At 41.2% G+C, this 20,843-nt stretch overlaps 1 protein-coding gene across 2 annotated transcripts in view; it reads right to left on the bottom strand.

Annotated features, from left to right (window-relative positions):
* Positions 1-20,843, bottom strand: part of PRKCA (protein kinase C alpha) — a 109,488-nt gene that overhangs the window by 32,029 nt on the left and 56,616 nt on the right. For both annotated transcript variants that reach the window (XM_031556329.1, XM_031556330.1), the window contains exons 3-6: positions 9,703-9,814; positions 8,855-8,983; positions 737-893; positions 513-647 (exon numbers count right to left, since the gene is read on the bottom strand). In XM_031556329.1, the coding sequence (XP_031412189.1) occupies positions 513-647; positions 737-893; positions 8,855-8,983; positions 9,703-9,715 (434 nt within the window). In that variant the 5' untranslated portion in view covers positions 9,716-9,814. The remainder of the gene's footprint in view (positions 1-512; positions 648-736; positions 894-8,854; positions 8,984-9,702; positions 9,815-20,843) is intronic.

Raw genomic sequence — 20,843 nt, 5'->3', positions numbered from 1 at the left:
AATATATTTCAAATAAAATTGTATCTTTAATTGCAAAACACATGTCAAATCAAGACAAGGACCTCATCTCAACCATCTTGTGACATGGTGTAAGAAATCAACCCTGAAAAGACTCCAGTGCTTCTATAGCCCTAAATCATTCCCTCCAACAAGTCATACTCTTTGAGAGGTCTGGCGAGTTCTACCCGTAGTTCGGCACGTAATAAGATGGCATTATATAAAACCTATTCAAATGTACTTTAGCTTGCTATACATAGCTGATATGCTTCATAATGAGTATATCATATTTGAGATAAAAATAAAATGTGTATCACAAGGCCATGAGTTTGCAGCAACTCCTGGTTCCAGCAGAAGCTTCATGAACATAACAAAAGGAAAGCTTCCTTTAATTATCCTCCTTTGCTATCTATAGCTCATGTTTCCCAGTTTTAGTTGTATTTGCAATGAATAAGAGATAGAGTAATCATGCTGAAGAAAAATACTATTTTAAAACTCTTTTCAGAAACTCTTACCATCCACTGGCTGGCATTTTCATGAGCTCTGACACCCCAAATGAAAGAGAGCCCATAAAATCATTCCTGGTTGTTCGATCCCAGTCCCAGACCTCTACAGAGAGCCGTCGATCTTTATCTGTAGGTTTTAATTTACTGAAAAGGAGAGAAATAGCATTCTGAGTGCAAAACTCAAATAAATGATTCAACACATAAGAAATTACGTTGAAAGGGGTTAAACTTACAATGTGAATGACTCATTCCAGTGTGGATTCAGGGTAGAACGGAAGGTTTTTGTTTTTTGTTTACTTTCATTCTTGGGATCTGGGATAAGTTTCAGTTTAACATAAGGATCTGAAAGCCCATTTGGATCCATGGGAATTAGATTTTTTGCTTCTCGCACTGTCAATATAAAACAAATTGCTGATTTATATGGGATTAAAAATCACTGTTAACAACATAGTAACAAGTCAAACCAAATCAAAAGAAGTATGTTGAAAGGTAACACAAATAAGATGAAAAACTTGTGTGGTCAGACTTGGCATGGAAGAAAATAGTAAAGTAAGGTTGCACTTGATAGTATTTGTAAGGCTGGTAGAGAGAAGTGACAGGAGATGAGAGCCATTCTAAATGGAATGAAGCAGCTCTTTCCTGGAATGGAATGATTAAACATCCGAGCTCATCTCTATACATTTCTAAGCAGGGAGCATTTCTGTGTGCTTTTATTTACTCATCAATCTTAGGTTCCACAACTATCAGACAAATTCTATAAGGCCAATAGTTGGATCAGAACAGATTTCCAAGAAGAGCTATTTTATACAACATGTTATTGGTACTAAACTTCCCTTGGATTCACTGCTTGTTAGCTGTCAGCTGGAATCACTGTGAGAGTTGTCACGAGATGGCACCCAAAGTAAAAGCACGGGGAAGACAAGTTTTAACTTTGCCTTCACAAAAATGGTATTTTCATATACAATTTTCATACTTATCTATTTTCACAACGGCAGAAGAGTGCACAAAGTGAGTTCATAGCCCTCATGTTGCTACTGATGCCCAGAGACAAGGATGGCCAGCAACCTGCCTGTGGGACTTACCCCACATGGCCAGATCTCTGTGCAGAACAAGGAGCATGGGCAATGGTGGGCTACGATCGCCTTTATCAATGGCTCAGCAGCGTCTGGGGATCTGGCTGAGATTCCTGCCACAGGTGTGGGGCTTCGCAGGGCAGCTCAGAAGTCACTGCAGACGAGTGGAGTATCACAATGCATGAGCAAGGCAGCACTTCCCTCCATCTTGCAGAGGACCAGCACGACGCCCACACGACATTTATACGCACGGCGTGCAAGGTTTTATTATGTGTCAATGGCATTCTGCCATCAGCTTCTGCAGAAGCTCACAAACAGGCTGGATTTCAGGCGTTGTGAAACGCCGTCCCACCCAAACCAGTCGGGCTGACAAGGATTGGCGTCTGTATGTGCTGCTGAGCCTGGGAAACACCACCGACTGCATGTGTGAGGCTGCTCCTCTTTTGTAGGAGACACAGAATAAGGAAAAAGCCCTTTAAACACAAAAAGAAGTGCAGCTCAAAGATGCACTTGGAAAGAAAGATGCAACGTACACTAAATACAGGCTGCTAAAGTAGTCACGATCTCGCTCCTTATTTGGGCCATTCGTATTTTTGTGTAATTAGCACCCTTAGACATCTATTTCCAACTGGTAGCACTTTTTCTTGAGGAAATGGCATGATGATATTTTGCTAAATATCATTTATTAGGAATTAATGTCTTGATGGTCGGTCCATCCCTTTGAGGGCATTCTACTCTTATCAAGACAGGTCAGCTTTCCACAAGAGGGATGGCAGGAAGCAGAGGTGCCCCCTTACCATCACAGGTGCTCTCTCTCATGTGTGGTTGAAACAAAATTAAATGAAAAATAAATCCAAGAAAATAACTGAACTGAGGCTGAATTACAGCAGAAAATTCTGCTGCATCTGCAAAGAAAACAAGCAAACACTTGTTGCTGTACAATTATTAGTTAATTAAACTGAGCACCAAGAGGAACTTGGAAGAAACACAGAATACCAGCTGCCAGTTTTCTGAGCACAATGGTGATTTCTGCACTGAGCAAGGTAGCTGGTATGAGTTAATTCCCTAATGACCTGTTCAGATTAGATTCTTCAATTGGGACTGAGAACACACACAGACAACAGGGAGTGAAGAGAAGCATATGCTCAAGTTTCCAACAAATCAAGTGTGCCCACACTGCCAACATGCCACAAGGAAAAGGGACGACCTTCCTCCTTATCGTTAATGAAGAAGCGATCATATGTGCCTAGTCAGCAGAAGATATGGGCTGTTTGATGACTCTTCCATTCGATGACGTGTCACTGCTATCACTGTGGTGCCTCCAGAAGCTGTGCCTAAAATTGGGATATTCATTTTTCCAGTAGTGTAAGGACATAAGCAAACACAGAGCTGGTTCTTAGGTACTCATACTTAAATAAACATCTAAAGAAGAAGAGTGGGATGGCAGAGAACAACAGTCACTCTGTGTGAAGAGAGGAAATTCAGGCAGCATTTCAGAGTTTGGATGACAACATGTGAACTTTTTTCATGGAATGTATGGGTCAAACATCACAAACAATACACAGTTATGGATTTATGACTTCATGTGGTGTCAGCAAATAGATTTAGCCACAGGAATGAGTAAAGAAATGCTTCTGTCCCTAAAACAAAGCAAAGCTATTTGCAGCACAAATTCACTCAGTTCCTTTTAATGAGTCACAACTACCTTTTCCTTGAATTTTCAAAAGTTGATGATAAAATGATTTACTAATCACAGCAACTGTTGCTTGCCAATCTCTCACTCCCTACAGGCTTCTTAGAGGAGCAGAAATCTCCCAGTGAATGCAAATAGATGCTTTTGAAAGAGGTAAACAGTCCTGCCTGGGAAGCTCTCCAGTGAAGCAAAAGAAGAGGGAGAACACTGTTAGCTCAGAGCTCTGACTTCCAGCATTAAAACTCTAGCGAATTACAATTACAGATGTACAACTGAATCCCCCCAAATCCTGCTGTTCAGACCATTTCCACACAGTGCTTGGCCACTAAAATGGCTTCTCAATATGAGACATATCTTCTACATAACCATACCCCTGCTAATTTTCTTATGTACCTCTCCTGAGACCCCTGCCTGCTCATTACTCCCAGTTTCCTGACTCCCATAGATGCCATAGTAATGAATGTAGGCTGCAGGGATGCCTGTGTTTCACAGGTGACTTACACACAAGAAATGGATAAGGAATTAATTTCCTCCTGAGAACAAGATGAAAAATGAACTGGTGTTCCATCATGCTTCATTCCTCTGTCTTTTATTAAGACAGTCTCTCCTACTAATAAAAGGGTACCATCAACTCTAATGCTACTTAATAAGACCTGCAGTAGGTTCTCTGCTTTCATTTCCAGCTGGAAACGTCACAGGGGCATCTGTACTTTATGTTTAAAATCAGATTACCTCTATAAAAATTACCTTTATAAAAGAATACCAAGTACTGACAGTATAACTACATAATAAAACACAAGCCTTAACACAAACACTGACTACTGCTCTATCAAATTGTCTGAAAAGGGGTTGATTATTAAATTTCTAATACTGATTTGTTCAAATTCTTATGCAAATAGCATTTTAGGTGTTTTTTTTTACATGCATGCAGATGGCTATCTATGAACAACGAATATTTCTTTTCCATACTGTGCATTTACTGCTTTTTCATGGTAAAGAAAATTTAATGACTGAAATGGCTACAGGGGTTGGTGTTTATGAAAGGCACCTCCCTCTGTGCAAGCAGCACAGCAACCCTGCAGGTTCAGGGAATACCAGAGAACACAGAAGGTATTGGTGAGGTAAAACATGCCATTCTTATTTGAGTTATTAAAAATGCCTCCCACACACAAGCAATTATTTGGGATCACTTTATAGGGACTTCACATAACAGCTGATAACTCTCCTGAACACTCACGTGTCTTCCTTTTAAAATCAGCTGCAGAATGTTATGAAATTAATGCTAACAAAGAAAGACAGTAACAAACAAAGTTAATAACCTAGGCAAACACAGATGAAATTAGGAGTGTGTGTGGAGGAGTCTTTCAAGGAAAGAACTGGTGAACGTCCGGTGATTTGCAGCAGCTCTCCAACTCTCCTCTTTGGGCAGAGGCTGCTCAGCCAGGTCTCCATGGCAAGCAGCATGATGGCACATTAATATGCAGTGCCATAGAGTAGCTCAGCATCAGACATTCATAAATAATTTGAAATATGTACAGCAGGGAGTGCAGAACTCCTGGGGAGGTGATAGCTGGAGCCCGCTCTGCGCTCCCAGCCTCCAGAAATAACGGCCAGGTTTCCTCTTTTAAATCACAGAAGCATGACAGAAGAATAAAACCACATTTTCTGTATTCTTTCAGCTCTGAAAAATACACTTAGGAACCTGGGAGCTCTGGGCTGTGTGTACATACAAATATTTTAATAAACTGATAACGGTGGGGTGCCATGGCTGGCAGCATCGTGGCACCCTGCCCTCAGCAGCACCTGCAACTCACTGCTGCTGGGAGGGCAGCTGCTGTCAGACCCAGCTCCTGGGAGCCCAACAGCGTGGTGGCTTTTTATATGTCACTGCACCAGATGGGGTTATTTTCTCACAGAGGTTACTGTTTGCTCGCTATAAAAATAATTCAAAAATAAAATAAAGATCAAAAAGGCGATTCAGCCACCTGCAAAACTGCTCAGAAGGAACCCTGGTTACACGGTGGGTTGGCAAGTAAGTGTAAGGGTGACAAAACTTGTAGCACACACCAGGAAGGGGAAATTTCAGTGCAAAACAACAGAGATTAAGAGCAGCAGAAACAGCTTTGCTACGCAAAAGCAAAATTCTAACGGCCCATTCTATGGAAGGGTCACAAATTCAGTGATGGCAAAAAAAAAGCAATTAAGAGAGTTCTTATGACAAGTTGATTTACAGCAATTGCAATAACGTATTAATATCCAAAGCCAACTCTCAAGGTAGTAGGTATAAAATGAACTGCTGATATTTAAGAACTGCCACATAAATGAGCACTGAAAATGGCACTGGGGAGGTGGTGAGATTTTGTCAGAGAATATCAATACAAAACTCCCACTCCTAGTCTGTAGCACTCATGTAGAAAGGACTGCCTGTCCACCTTTAAGCACCCACACCAAAGATCTGAAGTGCACTGGAAGTACACATGGAAGCACGCTAGCATTAAATATATTTATGTATAGGACTGAATCATTTCCAGGATCAACTGAATTCAAAACTTGCCCAAGTGCTCTGATATTTTAGATAATCTGGCTGAACCACTGGTCAGCTCCAGCTGGCCTCTTTCCTAGTACTCAGTGGGTAAAAAAAACCCAACAACATTATTTACCCTACTTTATTGTGAAAATACTCAGTAAACATGCATGTACTGTGGCCCTTTTTGGAAAGAAAAGCCACTGCAATGCTTTCTGAGCTGTTACACAGAAGCAAACACCACTTGCTATGCGCCAAGCAGTGACTTTCCCCAAGGCACAGAGCTCTCCATCACCGTTCAGAGCATGGCACCCTCCTTCCTCCCAGTAAGGAAGCGGAGCCGCCCACAGAAGGAACTGCAAGATGCCCACCGGAGTGCCACGTCTGCATCGAACAGCATGACTGTTCTGCAGGCAGTCGAGGCTGGCTACAGGAACACGAGCTCAGCAGGAACCAATTAACAGCCAAAACAGGATGCAGAGCAGAGAGATTAAGGAATTCAGCTGAAGGAGCTCAACACCTACAGAGACATTCTTTTGAAGAAGAATCCAGCAAAGGCTCAAACCCAAGAGCAGCTCCTATACATCCTAGACTTTTAATCCAGCCCCTTCCTGAATCTAAAGGCAGCTCTGAGATCTGCAGACGTTTTGCCGGTAAGTATTTCAGAAGAGATGCTGTAGCAGGAGATAGATTGAGTTAGAAATTTGGGGTTAGCAGCGTTCATGAACCAACTGAGAACCGCTAATTGGTCTTGCTGTTGAACATGCACAAAAGCCTCAGCTTGTCTGACTACAGCATATATAAGTACATTTGTATGGTATCATTTATAAAAAAAAAAAAGAAAGAAAAGTGTATTTTCAGGGAAATCCATTTATACTTAAAGAAATTTTTTGAAACCTTGGAAATGCCTAAGAATGTAACATAGAGAACACAGCTTCAAGCATATGAACATAACACAGAGAACATAGCCCCAGTTATAAAAACAGAACAGCACCTTAATGAGCTTATTACAACAAGGTTGTCGTAAAAATTCTTCTTGTCCAGAAACCTTCTTAAATTTTGGATGGAAGTATTTTATCTACAAGCACACAAATAAAAGCAGTTGCCAAGCGCATTCATACCAAAAAATGAAAGCACCTTTCTCCTAATGACAGCATCTTGGACAAGTTCGCCTCTCCTACACGACAGGAAGCTATCTGAAAAGTTAGCTACAATTAAGTACCACTTGGGATCTATTCTAATTCTTTCTAACTAAATTTGATCATGCCTCTCCCTTTCAATGCTTTTTACAAGGTTTGACAGAAGAATCTGGAGTTATTCAGATGCAGAGATAACAAAAGCATGAACAGTGACAGAAGGGAAGTTCAGTGCTTCTGTGAGCTGTGAAAATCCAACGTGATGGCCTGATTTTCTTTATCCTGACTACAAGGGATATGGTACCTTTTGTGATTCATTCCCCAAATAAGAAGTGCGGAGGTAGAAAGAACATCTTTCTGGTGTAGAAAAGAAGAGAACCATTCAATTGGAAGGGACCTACAGATATCATCAGTCCGACTGCCTGACCACTTCAGGGCTAACCAAAGGTTGGGCTCTAAGTGTAAGAAATCAGCAGTGCTGACACAATGGAACAATGCTCAACATCCACAGATTGCCAACAACCACATCAAGAAGTAAAGACAGAACAGCAGATGCTTTGGGAAACCTTCTACTTTGTCCTGCCATAACTTTGGCCTTGAATTTGCAACACTGAACAGGCCGTGACAACAACAGTGTTCTGAGTTCCTGCTTCAGTGAGTGGACTTTGTGAATTCAGCTGCTCACAAAACCAATTTCCAGCATGTAATAAGCATTACAATGTGTTGAGACGCAATGCTGAAGAAGCAGTGTTGGTCACCTGCCATGACACGATAGCTCATCCCTTATTTTGTTTTTGATAACTTCAGTGCGCTTTTAATATTTCCTGAAAGAGAATTCTGAGTCAAAAGAAATTCTACTTTCATCTTGAATTTATATTAAACAGATTTGGTTTGGCCTAATTCCCTTATGCCAATTTCATCCAATTTCCACTCTGTGCTCTCCCTCTGAATAAATACTTTGCAGCCCAATGGATAAAGAACAGTATTAGTGTCCAACAGAAAGGAAAAAACAACAGTAAAGTTCACTACCAGCTTTGCACTTGATCTATTAGAACCAATTATCAGCTGACCTCAGTTAAACAGAAAGCACACACAGAGCAAACAAAACATAGGCTGTAAATACAAATTCTTAAGTGGATCCTGAGTGATAAACTCTGCTCTCTGATAATGAAACAAGGAAGTTTTGCTTGAGGTAAGCAGCACATCTATGTAGGGGTACAAAATTGTCCTTCAATTTGCAAAATACATTTCCACATGTTTTTCTGCAGTTTCACTGGGAATGAGGCAGGGTGTGTGGGTGAGAGGAACCAAAGCTTACTGATAAGCCCTGGGAGAAGCACTTCCAAGGAACAGAACTGCTGCCCTCTCCTTCCTTCCTTCCTCTCCCTTCTCCCTATGTTGTTAACCTTAACCTCACAGAATACGATCTTTTTATTATTACTGCTTTATAATACATTGGGAGTAATATTTGGGATTGAGTCCAAGTTTCTATGTTTACTAAATACTCTGAAATACAGGAAATCCATCCTTAGCTGATGAAGTTAAGAGCATTTCTCATGTTCTGAAGATGATGGTTAGCTTCCTAAATGGTCAGCTATCCCACTGTGCTGCTTCCTACATGGAAAACAGACATGACAGTCATTTTCTAATGAACATTCCTGATTTTTTTTAAAGCAGTTATTCCATCTTTACATTTTCACTTCATTTTTTAAGCGTGTGCATTCTTCAGAATGCCAGCTAATAAAGCATTTCTCGATTCAAAATGTTTCTGGATTCAAAGACGCAGTGAATGAAATCCTCATGCTTCCAAAAGGAAACACTCTGCCAAGGGCTTCAATGCCCAAAGATGTTGACCAAAGCACATCAGCTCACAGTGTATACAACACCTTTAAAAATCCTGCCACGTTTCAAAACGAGTTGTTTACCTGTTACTTCCAGTTTGTCACCAGTGACTTCAGCCTTCAGATAAATCCTTCCCCTTTTCTCAGTGTGATCCATGCCACAGAGGCTCGGGACGTTTATCACACATTGCTTATGCACATTCATATCACAAGCTGTGGATACAGAAGCGTTTCAGACAGCTGTGAGAAACTAATAATATGATTCCACAGCAAACACTGAGCAGAGTGAAAGTTAAAATTACTATGTCTAATTGCTGGCAACATTTGCAGATTACAGCCAAATGTTTTCTGACTGACCAACATGGCTAGTTTCCATCCTGCAATACATTTTGTGGACAGTGAATGAAACACTGAAGAAAATAATCTGCTTCAGACACTTAAATATATTAACGAGGTGCAAAAAAAAAAGTAAAAACAGAATAAAGACCTGCTGGGAATATGCCTGAGAAAACAGAGCACTTCTGCCAGCAGCAGCCATGAAGGGACTTGGGTTTAAGTCAATCATTAGAATTTGATGCAGCAGACTTCCAGGACAAATGAAACACAAGGGAAATATTGGATCTTGGCTGCCACTAAACTGAAATGCTGGTTTTCAACTGCGTGTTCATCTACCCACTCCTGAAACAGGTTTCCTCAAAAGCAACAGCAAATGCACTCCTCTCATTTCAAAGTCCATGCAGCACTTTCGCAGCAACAGAAGAGGTTTTCATTAGATTATTATTATTCGACTGAAATATCCACTTGAAATACAACAGTCCTATAAATAGCTGACATTTGAAATGGTATTTTCCACTGAAAAGAAGAAATTGTTATGAGGTGTTTCCACATGCTTTCAAAAATACGGTCTGGTAACAAAGCAAAACTGAACTTACTGTCACATTTCATCCCTTGGTGTAGGAGCCCATAAAGAAGGGACCCACAGTGGTCACAGAAGGTTGGGCTCCCATAGGTGTGGATCTTAAATTTGTGCTTGCTCCTGGGATCCTACAGGATAAACAAAAAGATACACGAGTCATAAGAAATAAGACTGGAGAATCTTTAATGTAGCGCTTCAAACACTGAAAATCCTCCAACACTGCCAAAAAATATAGACCAGCATGTATCTTATTCATAACCCTTACAAGATTGTTGATATATTGGCCACAGTTTTAGTGCTCAACTCTTATATTTCTTTTGCTTTGGTTTTGTCAGAAAGAATGTGCCATAAGAATAAGAAGAATATGTACATAAACATAAAACACAATGACGGCATTCCTCCTGTGGCTGGACTGTCATCTATCATCTGTTTATTTACAATCTATCATCACCGCTCTTCAATGACGACACAAAATACGGCAGAAGAGAAGCAGCAGTTTGTTAAGGGGCTAATTTGAAATGCAGTAAAATGACTGTAAAACCAGGATGTTTAAGATGGGATCATCTTGAAATGCTGCAAATTTATCACTTACATTATTGCAGATGAAAGAGAACAAATTCTAACTTGGCACATAGTAAATATTTTACAGCGACTGCTATTCCTGTCTGATTTTCCAGCAGAGAAATTTATAGTGAGGACATTTTAAGGCCACCGGCAGCTTGGAAACGGTTTTTAATTTAGGGCTAGTGAAATGGAATGCACCCAAATCCCTTAAAAACAAACACTGAAGACAGGTCCAAATCCATCTGCCATCCCTCCAATGGAAGAGGTCCCTTCAGAGAACTGAGAACATGCATTTGGATATCCTTCAGGACTGCCTCCAGTCTCACCTATACGGTTTGACACAAATTTGGGAAGCACAATTTAGCTCTGCATTTCAGTCAAAGCTGTTGCAGCACAATCTTCATCAGATCTGGGAAGAGCTGCAGTTCTTCTCCATTGAAAAAAAATACAACCAAGTTTGAAACCAATCTTTGCAAACATTCTTTTTTCCTTTGGACTTTCACAGCCTCATGCGTTGGCAGGGAATGGAAGTGATGCAGTACCAGGTCCTTCATGCATTAAAACATCCCAACAAATACAACTGCAGAATGAGGGCTCAGAGTGCTTTCTTCTGCTTACAGTTTATATTGGGATTAATACAGCTCCATAGTAGAAAAGAATTATTAAATTGTCATCAAAACCAAACTAAGCTAGCAACTTGCCAAGAAAAGCTTTCAGGATGAATCAAAGTAAAGTACACGTTATACAGAATGGAAAAGTTGCCAACTCTTTCCTCAGAAACATAAGGCTCTTCTGCTATGAACGCTTTCTCGAGAAATTTGGGAACTCCCAATGGTAACTGTATTGAACATATTGAACACACGACAATGAAAAAGCAAAATCTTGCCTTCATAATGTAGTATTGTGATACTTTCTGAAGGTTTTTTGTTTGTTTGCTTTGGTAAGCACTTCTGTGTTGTTCTTTTCTGCACTGATTTTAAGCTTTAAGATGAATCTATAAGCAGTAGTTGTCACCGCACACATAGAATAGGGCTGTTATCCAGGTAATCAGTACAGACCTTCCATCAAGAATTCAAACTGACACTGGATTTCAACAGCTGTGCTTATTACACAGCCTGAGACACGAAATGCAAACTGCTAACAACCACATTTATGTTGTAAACACAGGCAACCTAAATGGAGTGGCTCCAGAGAACGTCTCTTTCATTATTTATTAGTGATCCAGCCAATGGGTGTGGGGTCATGGGAACGTTGCCTTAGTAAATGGTTATCTGATGACCCGACTTCGACCACATATATGCCTGTCAAACAATCTGAAGCACCTTTTTGAAGTGAAATTGTGCCTTAATTTTGTATTTACAAACATAATTTGTTCCCTTTCAAACATATATCCTTAAACATTATTTTTGTCAGCACGTCTGTCGCTAAGAAGGACACAAATCACAGCTCCTAATGATGCTGAATAAGGAGTTCTTTATAGTTCTGTTTAATATATGGCATAAGTGGCATTTATGAGTATAATGTAATGAATTGAGGGAAAAAATATGCATATATAATGTGTTTTTAAGAGTCAGTACGTTGTGACTATGGTACCTTGTTATCCTCTATACACAAAATTGCTTCTTCTAGTCACAGCACAGAAAGTCAGAGGACAAAGAAAAACAGAACTGAAACTACTGCTGAAATGGAATCCTTGCATGGAGGAAACTCAGCTATTTAAATCTCTTTCATAGAAGTAAACAATAAAACATTCAGAACATTCTAAAGGCTAACAAATAAGAGAGATGTTTCTTCAGCAGTATTTCATCCTACTTTCTGTTCCAAGCCCATGCTTTAATTTTGGTAAATTTAAGAATGCCAAACATCAAATTATTCTTTTGCAAGCAAGCCTGAGAATGAACATAGAAAGCTGAGAGGTGCCTCAGCTCCTTTATCACCCAGCCCAGGTGATAAAGCACTCGTGTTGTTCCCTGTATCAACATGGGCTTCTCATGTCCACAGTTTACAGTTTAATTGTAATCCATATTAGTAATAACAATTATTTTGCCACCACCACTTAATTGCTTATATTATTAGCTGCAATTATCACTTCTTAATTGTTAATACAGTGCAACATTTTCAAATATTAAATATGCATTCAGTGCATAACTGAGGAAATAACACTGCTTTTTGTCAGTGCTGCTCAGCAGAGGTAAACCACTGAGCCAGAGGTAAGATCCTGCAGATTTTTTTTTCAAATATCTCCTTTTAATCAATGTAAACTTTAAATAATTCCCAAAGTGTTGCTGGCAGTCATATTTCATAGTAAACATGGGGAGCCAAGCCAGGATATGACAGATGAACTGCCAAATAATGGCTGCTATTTGCAAGAGAATTGAACTTTGCACTAAACTTGGCGTAGATTAATTGTGAAACTCCAAAGGGAAAACCCACTTCTGTTTCCAAAACCCATCAAAATTAAGAAAGTGGCAATTGGAAAAGCATTACCACTGCATTTGTTAAGCAGTGATGAATGACAGGCTGTATTAAAACTGCAGTTATTCTCACACTGAAAAGTGAATTTTTCGCTTTTCTTAGGGCAATTCCAACTTTCTGTAAGGAGAGCAGGATGCAGTGTATTATAACTAAATTGGAAGGGACTGGCCTCAAAGCTAAGACACGCTTCTGGAGAGGTGGGCACCCATGGCAATGTGGTGCACACAGGAGCAGGAACTCAAAAACTGGTCCATGCCCCAATATGTGTGCAGAAGCAGCTGCTCCAGCTCCAGCAGAGGGAAGCAGAATTGCACAGCCCCGGCTTCCCGTGTGCCCTCCTGCAGCAGTGCCACCACTTCTTGGCCAGAAACCACTCCATCGTTTTTCTGGATCAAAGATGGGAGTGGGAAATAATTGAAAGCACGCAGCTAACCAGCTGCAAATGTCAAACTGTGCTTCGGCACATTACAAAACAGCTCATGAGCAACGATACTGACAAATTCCTTTTAAAATCTCCCTTTTGATCATCAATTTATTCCCACTGATAGCACACTGGACTCACTGTAATTCTGTAGGCATTAAATCACTGCTTTGCTTTTCAGCATAAAACATGCAAAAAGCCTCATGTGAAGCTGCAGCCGTGGGCATTTTATAAACAAAGCAGCGTTGTATTATGACTTACTGAAGTCCTTTCATAGTAGGGGACTCCAAAGTTTCACGGTGCCACCAGAATTATGTCTTCAAAACCAACTCTAATGCTGATTCTATGGCTCTATGCTGCTACACCCCTATTGTCATAATTGAGCATCTTCTGGGTGACATGGATTTTTCAGAAGGAATTTAAATCAAAGTCACGCACGCTAAAAAAGATAAAATCCTGAATGCCAGTGGCATAAATGGAGGCTCTACCTGGTTGGATCGCTACCAAGGACAGAAGGGGAGATGTATTAAGGATATGCACTGAAAATACAGGCTGCTCTACCCACAGTGATCTCAGACATCTCCTGCTGGAGCAGGAACACCAAATCCTGCATCCTTCCTTATCCCCCAGGAAGCAACACTGCTCCAACAGGCTGAGCCCACCCCAATCTGCACTGCTCATATTTCACTTAAAAGAGCTCCAAGTTCCCCAGGCCATTACCAAGTTAATAAAACATATCTGAGAAGAAGCTGGTGTGTTTCCTCTGAGTGGAAACAAATCCCAGCTCATCCCACACCATCCTCGGGCAAACTTGTGTTTCGTTTGAGAACATTTTCAGACTCCAGTTTTCAGACTGTTACTGAAGACCACTTTTACTTCTTATTAATAGGAAGAGGTTCCAGAAGGTGGGCTAGGAAGGAAAATTGTATTTAATCAATACTGACAGTTACTAACCAACCATTTCCATCTCCATACTTTTATAGAAGAAAGCTTCCCCACAGTTCAAATATGACTGAAAGTCAGATTTTTCAGTGCTCTCTTGGAATTCACGCTAAATTATTACTTTTAATTACAAGAAACAACTGGTCATCAAATCAACTGATTTTGATGGCTGCCTTTTGTTCCTATTCTTCTGGCATGGAAATGTTTTAGGATGGACTAGAGATGCTGGTGATCTAGATTCAAAAGGAGTACTGGAAAGACAGTGGCACAGCTGTATATGCCTCAAAAGTAATTTATTATTTATTCATTTTATTCGTGTATTTAATATTGGACATATACCCTTTTAAACACCAGGTACACCTTTACACTTTGATCACTTCTCACAATGTAGAGTTTCACACTGATCAGATGGGGGAAGTAATTTAAACAAATTCCCTTGCTGAATTGTGTAATATTAGAATTAATGATGCAGTTTCTGTGCTTTCCAATGATGCTGAGATGCAGTTAGGTGGAGTGCCTCATTAATGTGATAAAGGACTTAACACAAAGCAGGGATGTTGATGTCATTTGACTGTGGGACATCAGGTTGCATGCCAACTACACTAATGCATTTATGTACAATATCTTCTCATCAGGTTTTAAAAATTTCAGTATCTGCCAACTTGCTCATCCCAGAGATGATACGATTTACATTTTTTCCCCAATATCCTCAACTAGAGCTCACATTATCCTTCTTTCACTAATTTAAACAGAAAATGAAATGAGATAAAGGCTGAAAACCAACCCAACTTGAAATCCGTTGGTTTCTCTGTAAAAGCAGTGACCCCAAGAGCAGAGGCATCAGGTCAAACAGCTCAACATCTGCTGTAGCTTGCACGCTATTCATGCAGGCAAGCAAAACACATTTATCCAAGAAATAATCAGAATTAAGGCAGGAGGGTGGGAGTGACTCCAAGCACATTTTTTCAGAAGCCATCTCAGATGTCCGCAATGGAGGGGTTTGATGCAGACAGATGCTGGCTCCAAACCTACACCTGGATGTGGAAATGTCGCTTTCATACCTCACCCCATCCCGGTAGGGACTGAGGCATGGAGTCCCTGAATGGTCTTTTGAATTGTATAACCACTGAAACACTATTTATTTATGCCTTGAACAGATGTTTTTCCATATGTCTAAATAACCCTTCTTCAAAAAAGCAATTCAAGCACATTAAATTTAGTAGACCAAGGAATATAGAGACATTAGACTTGTTGGTATTTATAGAGCATGCAGTATGTTTTCTATAGCAAAGTCAGAATGTTCTCTTTTGAAACAGTCAGTAGTCCCAGCTAAAGCAAAAAACCTATGAAGGCTGACTGTACAAATGCTATGACACAGCTTTTGTGCTCAGTCCTGCCCTTGCATTGCCACACAGCACTTATACACAGCAGTGTAGAAGTTACCATATATCTGGACGTATACATATATATGTGGATGTAAAAATTCAGAAAACAATACTAAAACTGCAAAAAAAGTTATCAGCGCACAATAAACCAGGAAAAGAAGGGCAAGCTTTTAGCACAGCCTCTTGATTCCCAGCTATCCAGCAGCATTACTTGTGATTTAGATCTCAAAGTCAGGGTTATGCTTGGGGAGGAAAATGCTTCATTGTGACCACGAACAAAGCCCAGCTGGATGAAAACCAGGAGCTGACACAAACCTGCAGTCCCCAGGGCTGTGTTTGGCCTTTGTGAGGTTTGCTAACCAAGCCCAGTAAGGCAGCAGGGCTGTGAGCAGCAGAGCAGCGACCAGTGGCATCAGGGGAGGGCCTGCAGCATGCAGCAATGCTCCGTGATATCACCTATAAATATTTAATATCTGGCAATTAACTCAGCGCTGTTCAAAGCAAAAGGAAATGATGGAGATGCACAAAGACCTCCCCGAACCTTTTAGGAACACTACAACATCACATCTTTTGAGTTTGCCCATTCTGAGAGCTTTCCACAGACACCACTTTGAGAAAGCAGCTCTCCTCATGCTCCTTCTCTAATGAAGGCATTTTTTTCAAGGCTGCTGATGCCAGAGGAGCTCCCCAGATCTCATGCCATTGCTCCCAAAGTAGCTGAGCGCTCCCAAAGAAGGAAGGCGAGCTCGGCCTGCTGCTTCTTATTTCTCAGAAATCACTTGTGAGGAAGAACATTCCTCTGTGAGGCCTAGGGCTGAAGGCTGCATAGCTCTGGGAAGCACTGCAGTGAGTGGGGATGTCACCAGATGCACTGTAACCTCCCATTAATGGGCAATATAAGCACAAACCAGGGAAGAACTTCCACAGACGTGTGGCACATCCCAGCAGCTCTGCCCCTTGTGCTCTTCACATTCCTATAAGTCAAGCCCTTCTGCACACTTCTCCCTTTACTTCTGTTCGGCATTCAATCCCCCAGCCAGTGCAAATTAACCACGTCCTAAATGCTGCCATACATTGCTTGTGAAGTTCATTGCCTTGAGTGCTATGAGGTCAATTTCCTACAGAAAATGCAGATTCAGGAGCATCAGATAAAGAATGAAATAACCTTCTCTTAAGTGAGGGAAAGCTTTTCCATCCTGGCTGTCCTGTTTCGCAGCACTCTGGCCAAATGCAGCAGGAAGCCCTGCAATGAGCACCTGGGCAGTGCCCTCTGCACCTGGAGACAGCCCTGAGCTCTGTGCACTGATGCCATCGCTGAGGGGAGAAAAGATTTAGCAGGATGTTAAATCACCTTCCTCGAAGGTCCTACAGTGCCACGTTCGGTCAGGGGTTACGTAAAGCACATCTATGGAAACTGCCTGGCATGTAGGAGAGCAGAATAATTGCATTTTCCCTAATCTGCAAGTAATGTAATGTTTGAAAAGAGTCAGGAAAGAAACTGTCCTTCCTCTGTAATCCCAGTATGCGGATCAGCAGAGGCTTTTTGTGGTGCTGCTAGCTAAGCCTTTGTAAGGCTGCATGGAAAACAATTATTAAAATTAATCCCAAGTACAAATGGAATTGCACAATATTAATCCTGCTAAAAATAAAAATGTAACATGATAAACATGTAGAAGTCTGACACGAGGAACAAGGAAAGAAAACAAAGTGTCTTAGAAAACAAATGGGGCTAGCACTGGTCAAGCCTGCAGGAACGCATGAAAAAGGCATTTTTCTGTAAAATGTGTATGCAGCCTTCTGTAGCACCCAGCCTGAAGAATGCACACATTTGCAGCCTATCAGGAAGAACCTGACGGAAATTCAAAGTGTTTTCTTTGTTTTGTTTTGCTTTTTAGATTGAAGATAAAACAAAATACAAAAGATGTGGGAAAAACCCTTCTGCAGCAGAGTGTCTCCATTGGAACCCAGAAAAACATCCATGCAAAGCAGATATACATCTATAAACCGGGCAGCCCACAGAACCCCTCCTCACCATCCCATGGAACAAACAGGAGGAGGCATTCATTCACTGCCTCCAGATGAACGTTCAAAGCACACAAATGGTTTCAGATAAAACCACTGTAATGCCCATAATAGTTACTAGATTCCAATATAATGCAATTAGCATGAAGTTGGTTGAAGCTGTAACATAAATGCTGCCAGTGCAGCTTATAATGAGAATTTCATATGCAGAGAAGTATGTTTTATGCACTGCTCCTCAATGGCAGTTTGATTTTGGGGAAAAAAAAAAATGGAAGAATTTCAGATTCATACTAAATGCTTTATCCAGTTAAAGAAATAAAGATGTACTGTATCAAGTAGTCACAGTGTTCTCCTGCATTGCCTAATGAGTGCAATCTCTGCATGACAAAACTATAATAACAATGCAAAATGTCCTCTGGCCACAGAGATGCAAGACAACTCAGTCATGCAGGAAATCTGCATGAAGGGGAGAGGACAGGACCTGGGAAGGCACGGGGCTAAGCATGAAGCAACTCCTGTAGTCCTGATTAGATCCAGGGCATCTCCACAAACTCATGGTGGAGATGAGCAAATAAAAATGGGTAATGCAGTGGGTCATGACAAAGAAGCAGAAACCTCACTTCAGTCAAACACAAATCGTGGCCTTACAGCTTTTTGGCCCCAGGAACAACACTTAAGTCCAGCTCCACACTGAGCATGAGCTGTTTGGCCACTCTCTGCAAACCAGTTGTGGAGAACTGCAAGGCTGCTCTTCAGAGATCTGCTGATTGAAAGAAGGCATCCAACAATTTGTGACAGAATGCTGTTGTTAAGAAGTTAAGGCTAAGAAAGACAAGTTGCAGGGGAGCTGACATTCATAAGAAGGAAGTTCTGATTCATCTGGCACCAGGGTTACCAGCCACGACCTGCACTGTGCACGTCATCTTCCCTGCCCAGCAGCCAGCAATCCCACTGCTGTGTGTGCAGGCAAGGCACGGAGGTACAGCCCTGATCTAATGCATCATTCTGAGCTGCAAGCAATGCGAAATGAAGCTTGCCCTCCAACTGGAGAGGCTGCTTCTGCTCCTAAGCCAATTGTCTTATTGATATCCAGGCCCTCAGACACTGCTCTCTCCCCAGCCAGCATGCAATGCTGCAACGGGCTTCAGCTTAAAATTAACTAACGTGCCCTTGGGTTACTATGAGCAAGGCAAAACAGTAACAGACAAAGCACAAAAAGAGCACCAGAATTGATCACGGCTGATTGAACTTGGCATAGAAATCTATGACAATGCATTATTTAAGAAAATGTGAATTGAAAAACACAAATAATACCACTTCAGTTTCAAACAAAAATGAAGCTTCACCACAAACGTCAGATGGAAGAAGGTTCAGCTTGCAGTAAAACAAAACACACGGTTAGAAGATAAAAAACTGGAATAATGTTAAATATTTATAAGATCACATCCTCCCTAAAATAAACATATTTATAAAAGCGATTTAAACAAATGTATTTTGTTAAACACATGCTTTTCTATAGAATTAATTCACTGTTCCGCTGAGCACAGTTAATTGCTAGTCCCAAATTCACCCAACTGCTTTAAATTCAACGCATTCCTTTATATCCTTGCCCACAGTTTCTGCCATTACCTATGTGCCTGGCTCGTCAATCACAGCACTGCAGATTGGCACCTCTCTACTTACATTTATCACTTTTCCATTTTCCTTCAGCACTTAGCATCATTAATTTATCAAGTCCCATTCCATCCTACTCCCACAGCTCCTTTAAGCATGACAGAGCAAGGTCTTGCTTCATTATTTTTCATTTTTTACATATTTCATGTCAGGCACAACAAATGAGGTGACTCTGCAGCAGCAAGGCATCGACAACGGGCTTTTACCATGGCTTAATCAAAGTTTAAGTACACAGAGAAGAAGCTCGGTGCTGCATTCACCCACTGCTTTTCTTTATAACACAGAAGCAGTTGCAGCAGCCTCCCTTCCCCTGTGCACAGGGCAGGCACTCTCAGCACTGTGTTATCTCCTTGGAAAGCTTCTATTAAAGCACTGAGAGACGTTTTACTTTCATGGTAATGTCCCTCTTGAATCTGAAAGTCCTTTCCAAACAGAATAAAAGCTGAGCTTGCCAAACAGCCCATGTTCCAAAATGCATTGTCCTACGGAGAGAGCAACTGGGCTCAGCACAGCCGGTTAGCAGCTGATGCCAGGCAGAGAGGAAGTCTTACAGACATGTGGACAGTCACAAAGGCCACGTGGAGCTGCCTTCCACCATGCCGTGGCAGGTTCCCTAACACAGGAGATGCTGCTTATCCATTCTTCTCAAGATTTTCAAGTAATCTTGTTCTAAAACTCCAAACCCCCTCGGAAGAATGCAAAAGGTCTCCCCCTCTCCTTTTTATCTTAAACATTAGCAAAACCAAATACATTTGGAAAGCACAGATGTATTGCATAGAGGTGTGCAGCTCTTCTGTCACCATGGAGGAGAGAAAGGGGATGGAATCTCAGCAGGTTTGATCAGGTCGGATGGATCAGAGCTGAGGCCACAGAGCTGCCCGTCTCACAGAGCTGCTTCAGGCATCGGTGGAAGATTCTCTCATCTCTTGTCCTTCCTTTTTATATTATGCTACATTTTAGCTAACAAAGAGCGGATAACTGAAGTCTCATTCAACAAACCACCACAAGAGCAGAAGTTCTCAAACATTCAATGCAAGCAGCATGCACAGTGGAGAGATATTAATTCTTATATGAAGTCCAGCAGCTGGGCACTTGTTTTTACCAAGTACACAGGGCGCTGTAACATTCCAGCTTTGCATCTTTTGCCAGCTGAACGCATCCCATCCATCTGGGCTCATGATCAGTGGATGGTGACAGAGGCCAACCAGGGGTGGATTTAAAGTTGTATCCCATCCTTCAGTCTGTTCTTTTGCCTTAGCAGCTGCTCCTCCAGCAATGCTCACAGCACTGAGGTGGCACTTTGAGGCAGTTTGAGCTCCTTCTGCACTTGAACGCTCACCATTTCTCTGGACATTGCCAAAATGCAGTGGCTTTCAAACCCCACACTCACCATCACTGCAGATATGTTATGGTACCTCAATAAAATAGGCAATATTGTGTTGTGAGTTGTTTTTTCTTTTTCCTTTTAGAAAGTCAGAACCCTACATGGCATCTCTGATGGCCAGCAATGGAAACAGCACGGCAAGTAGGTAGTAGTCTATGGACTTGCAACATACTCCAAGCTTTGATTTTACAGTGCAAATGAATAGTCCACTTTCTGTGAAACTGTAATTTCCCAAAAGCACAGAACCAAATACACAGAACTCCATCAAAATACTGTATTCCCAGTGAGAC

This window comes from Meleagris gallopavo, chromosome 20 (genome assembly GCF_000146605.3).
Source record: "Meleagris gallopavo isolate NT-WF06-2002-E0010 breed Aviagen turkey brand Nicholas breeding stock chromosome 20, Turkey_5.1, whole genome shotgun sequence".
Taxonomy (NCBI): Eukaryota; Metazoa; Chordata; class Aves; order Galliformes; family Phasianidae; genus Meleagris; species Meleagris gallopavo.
The sequence above is the reverse complement of the archived record's forward strand: the minus strand, read 5'-3'. Positions and strand labels throughout refer to the sequence as shown.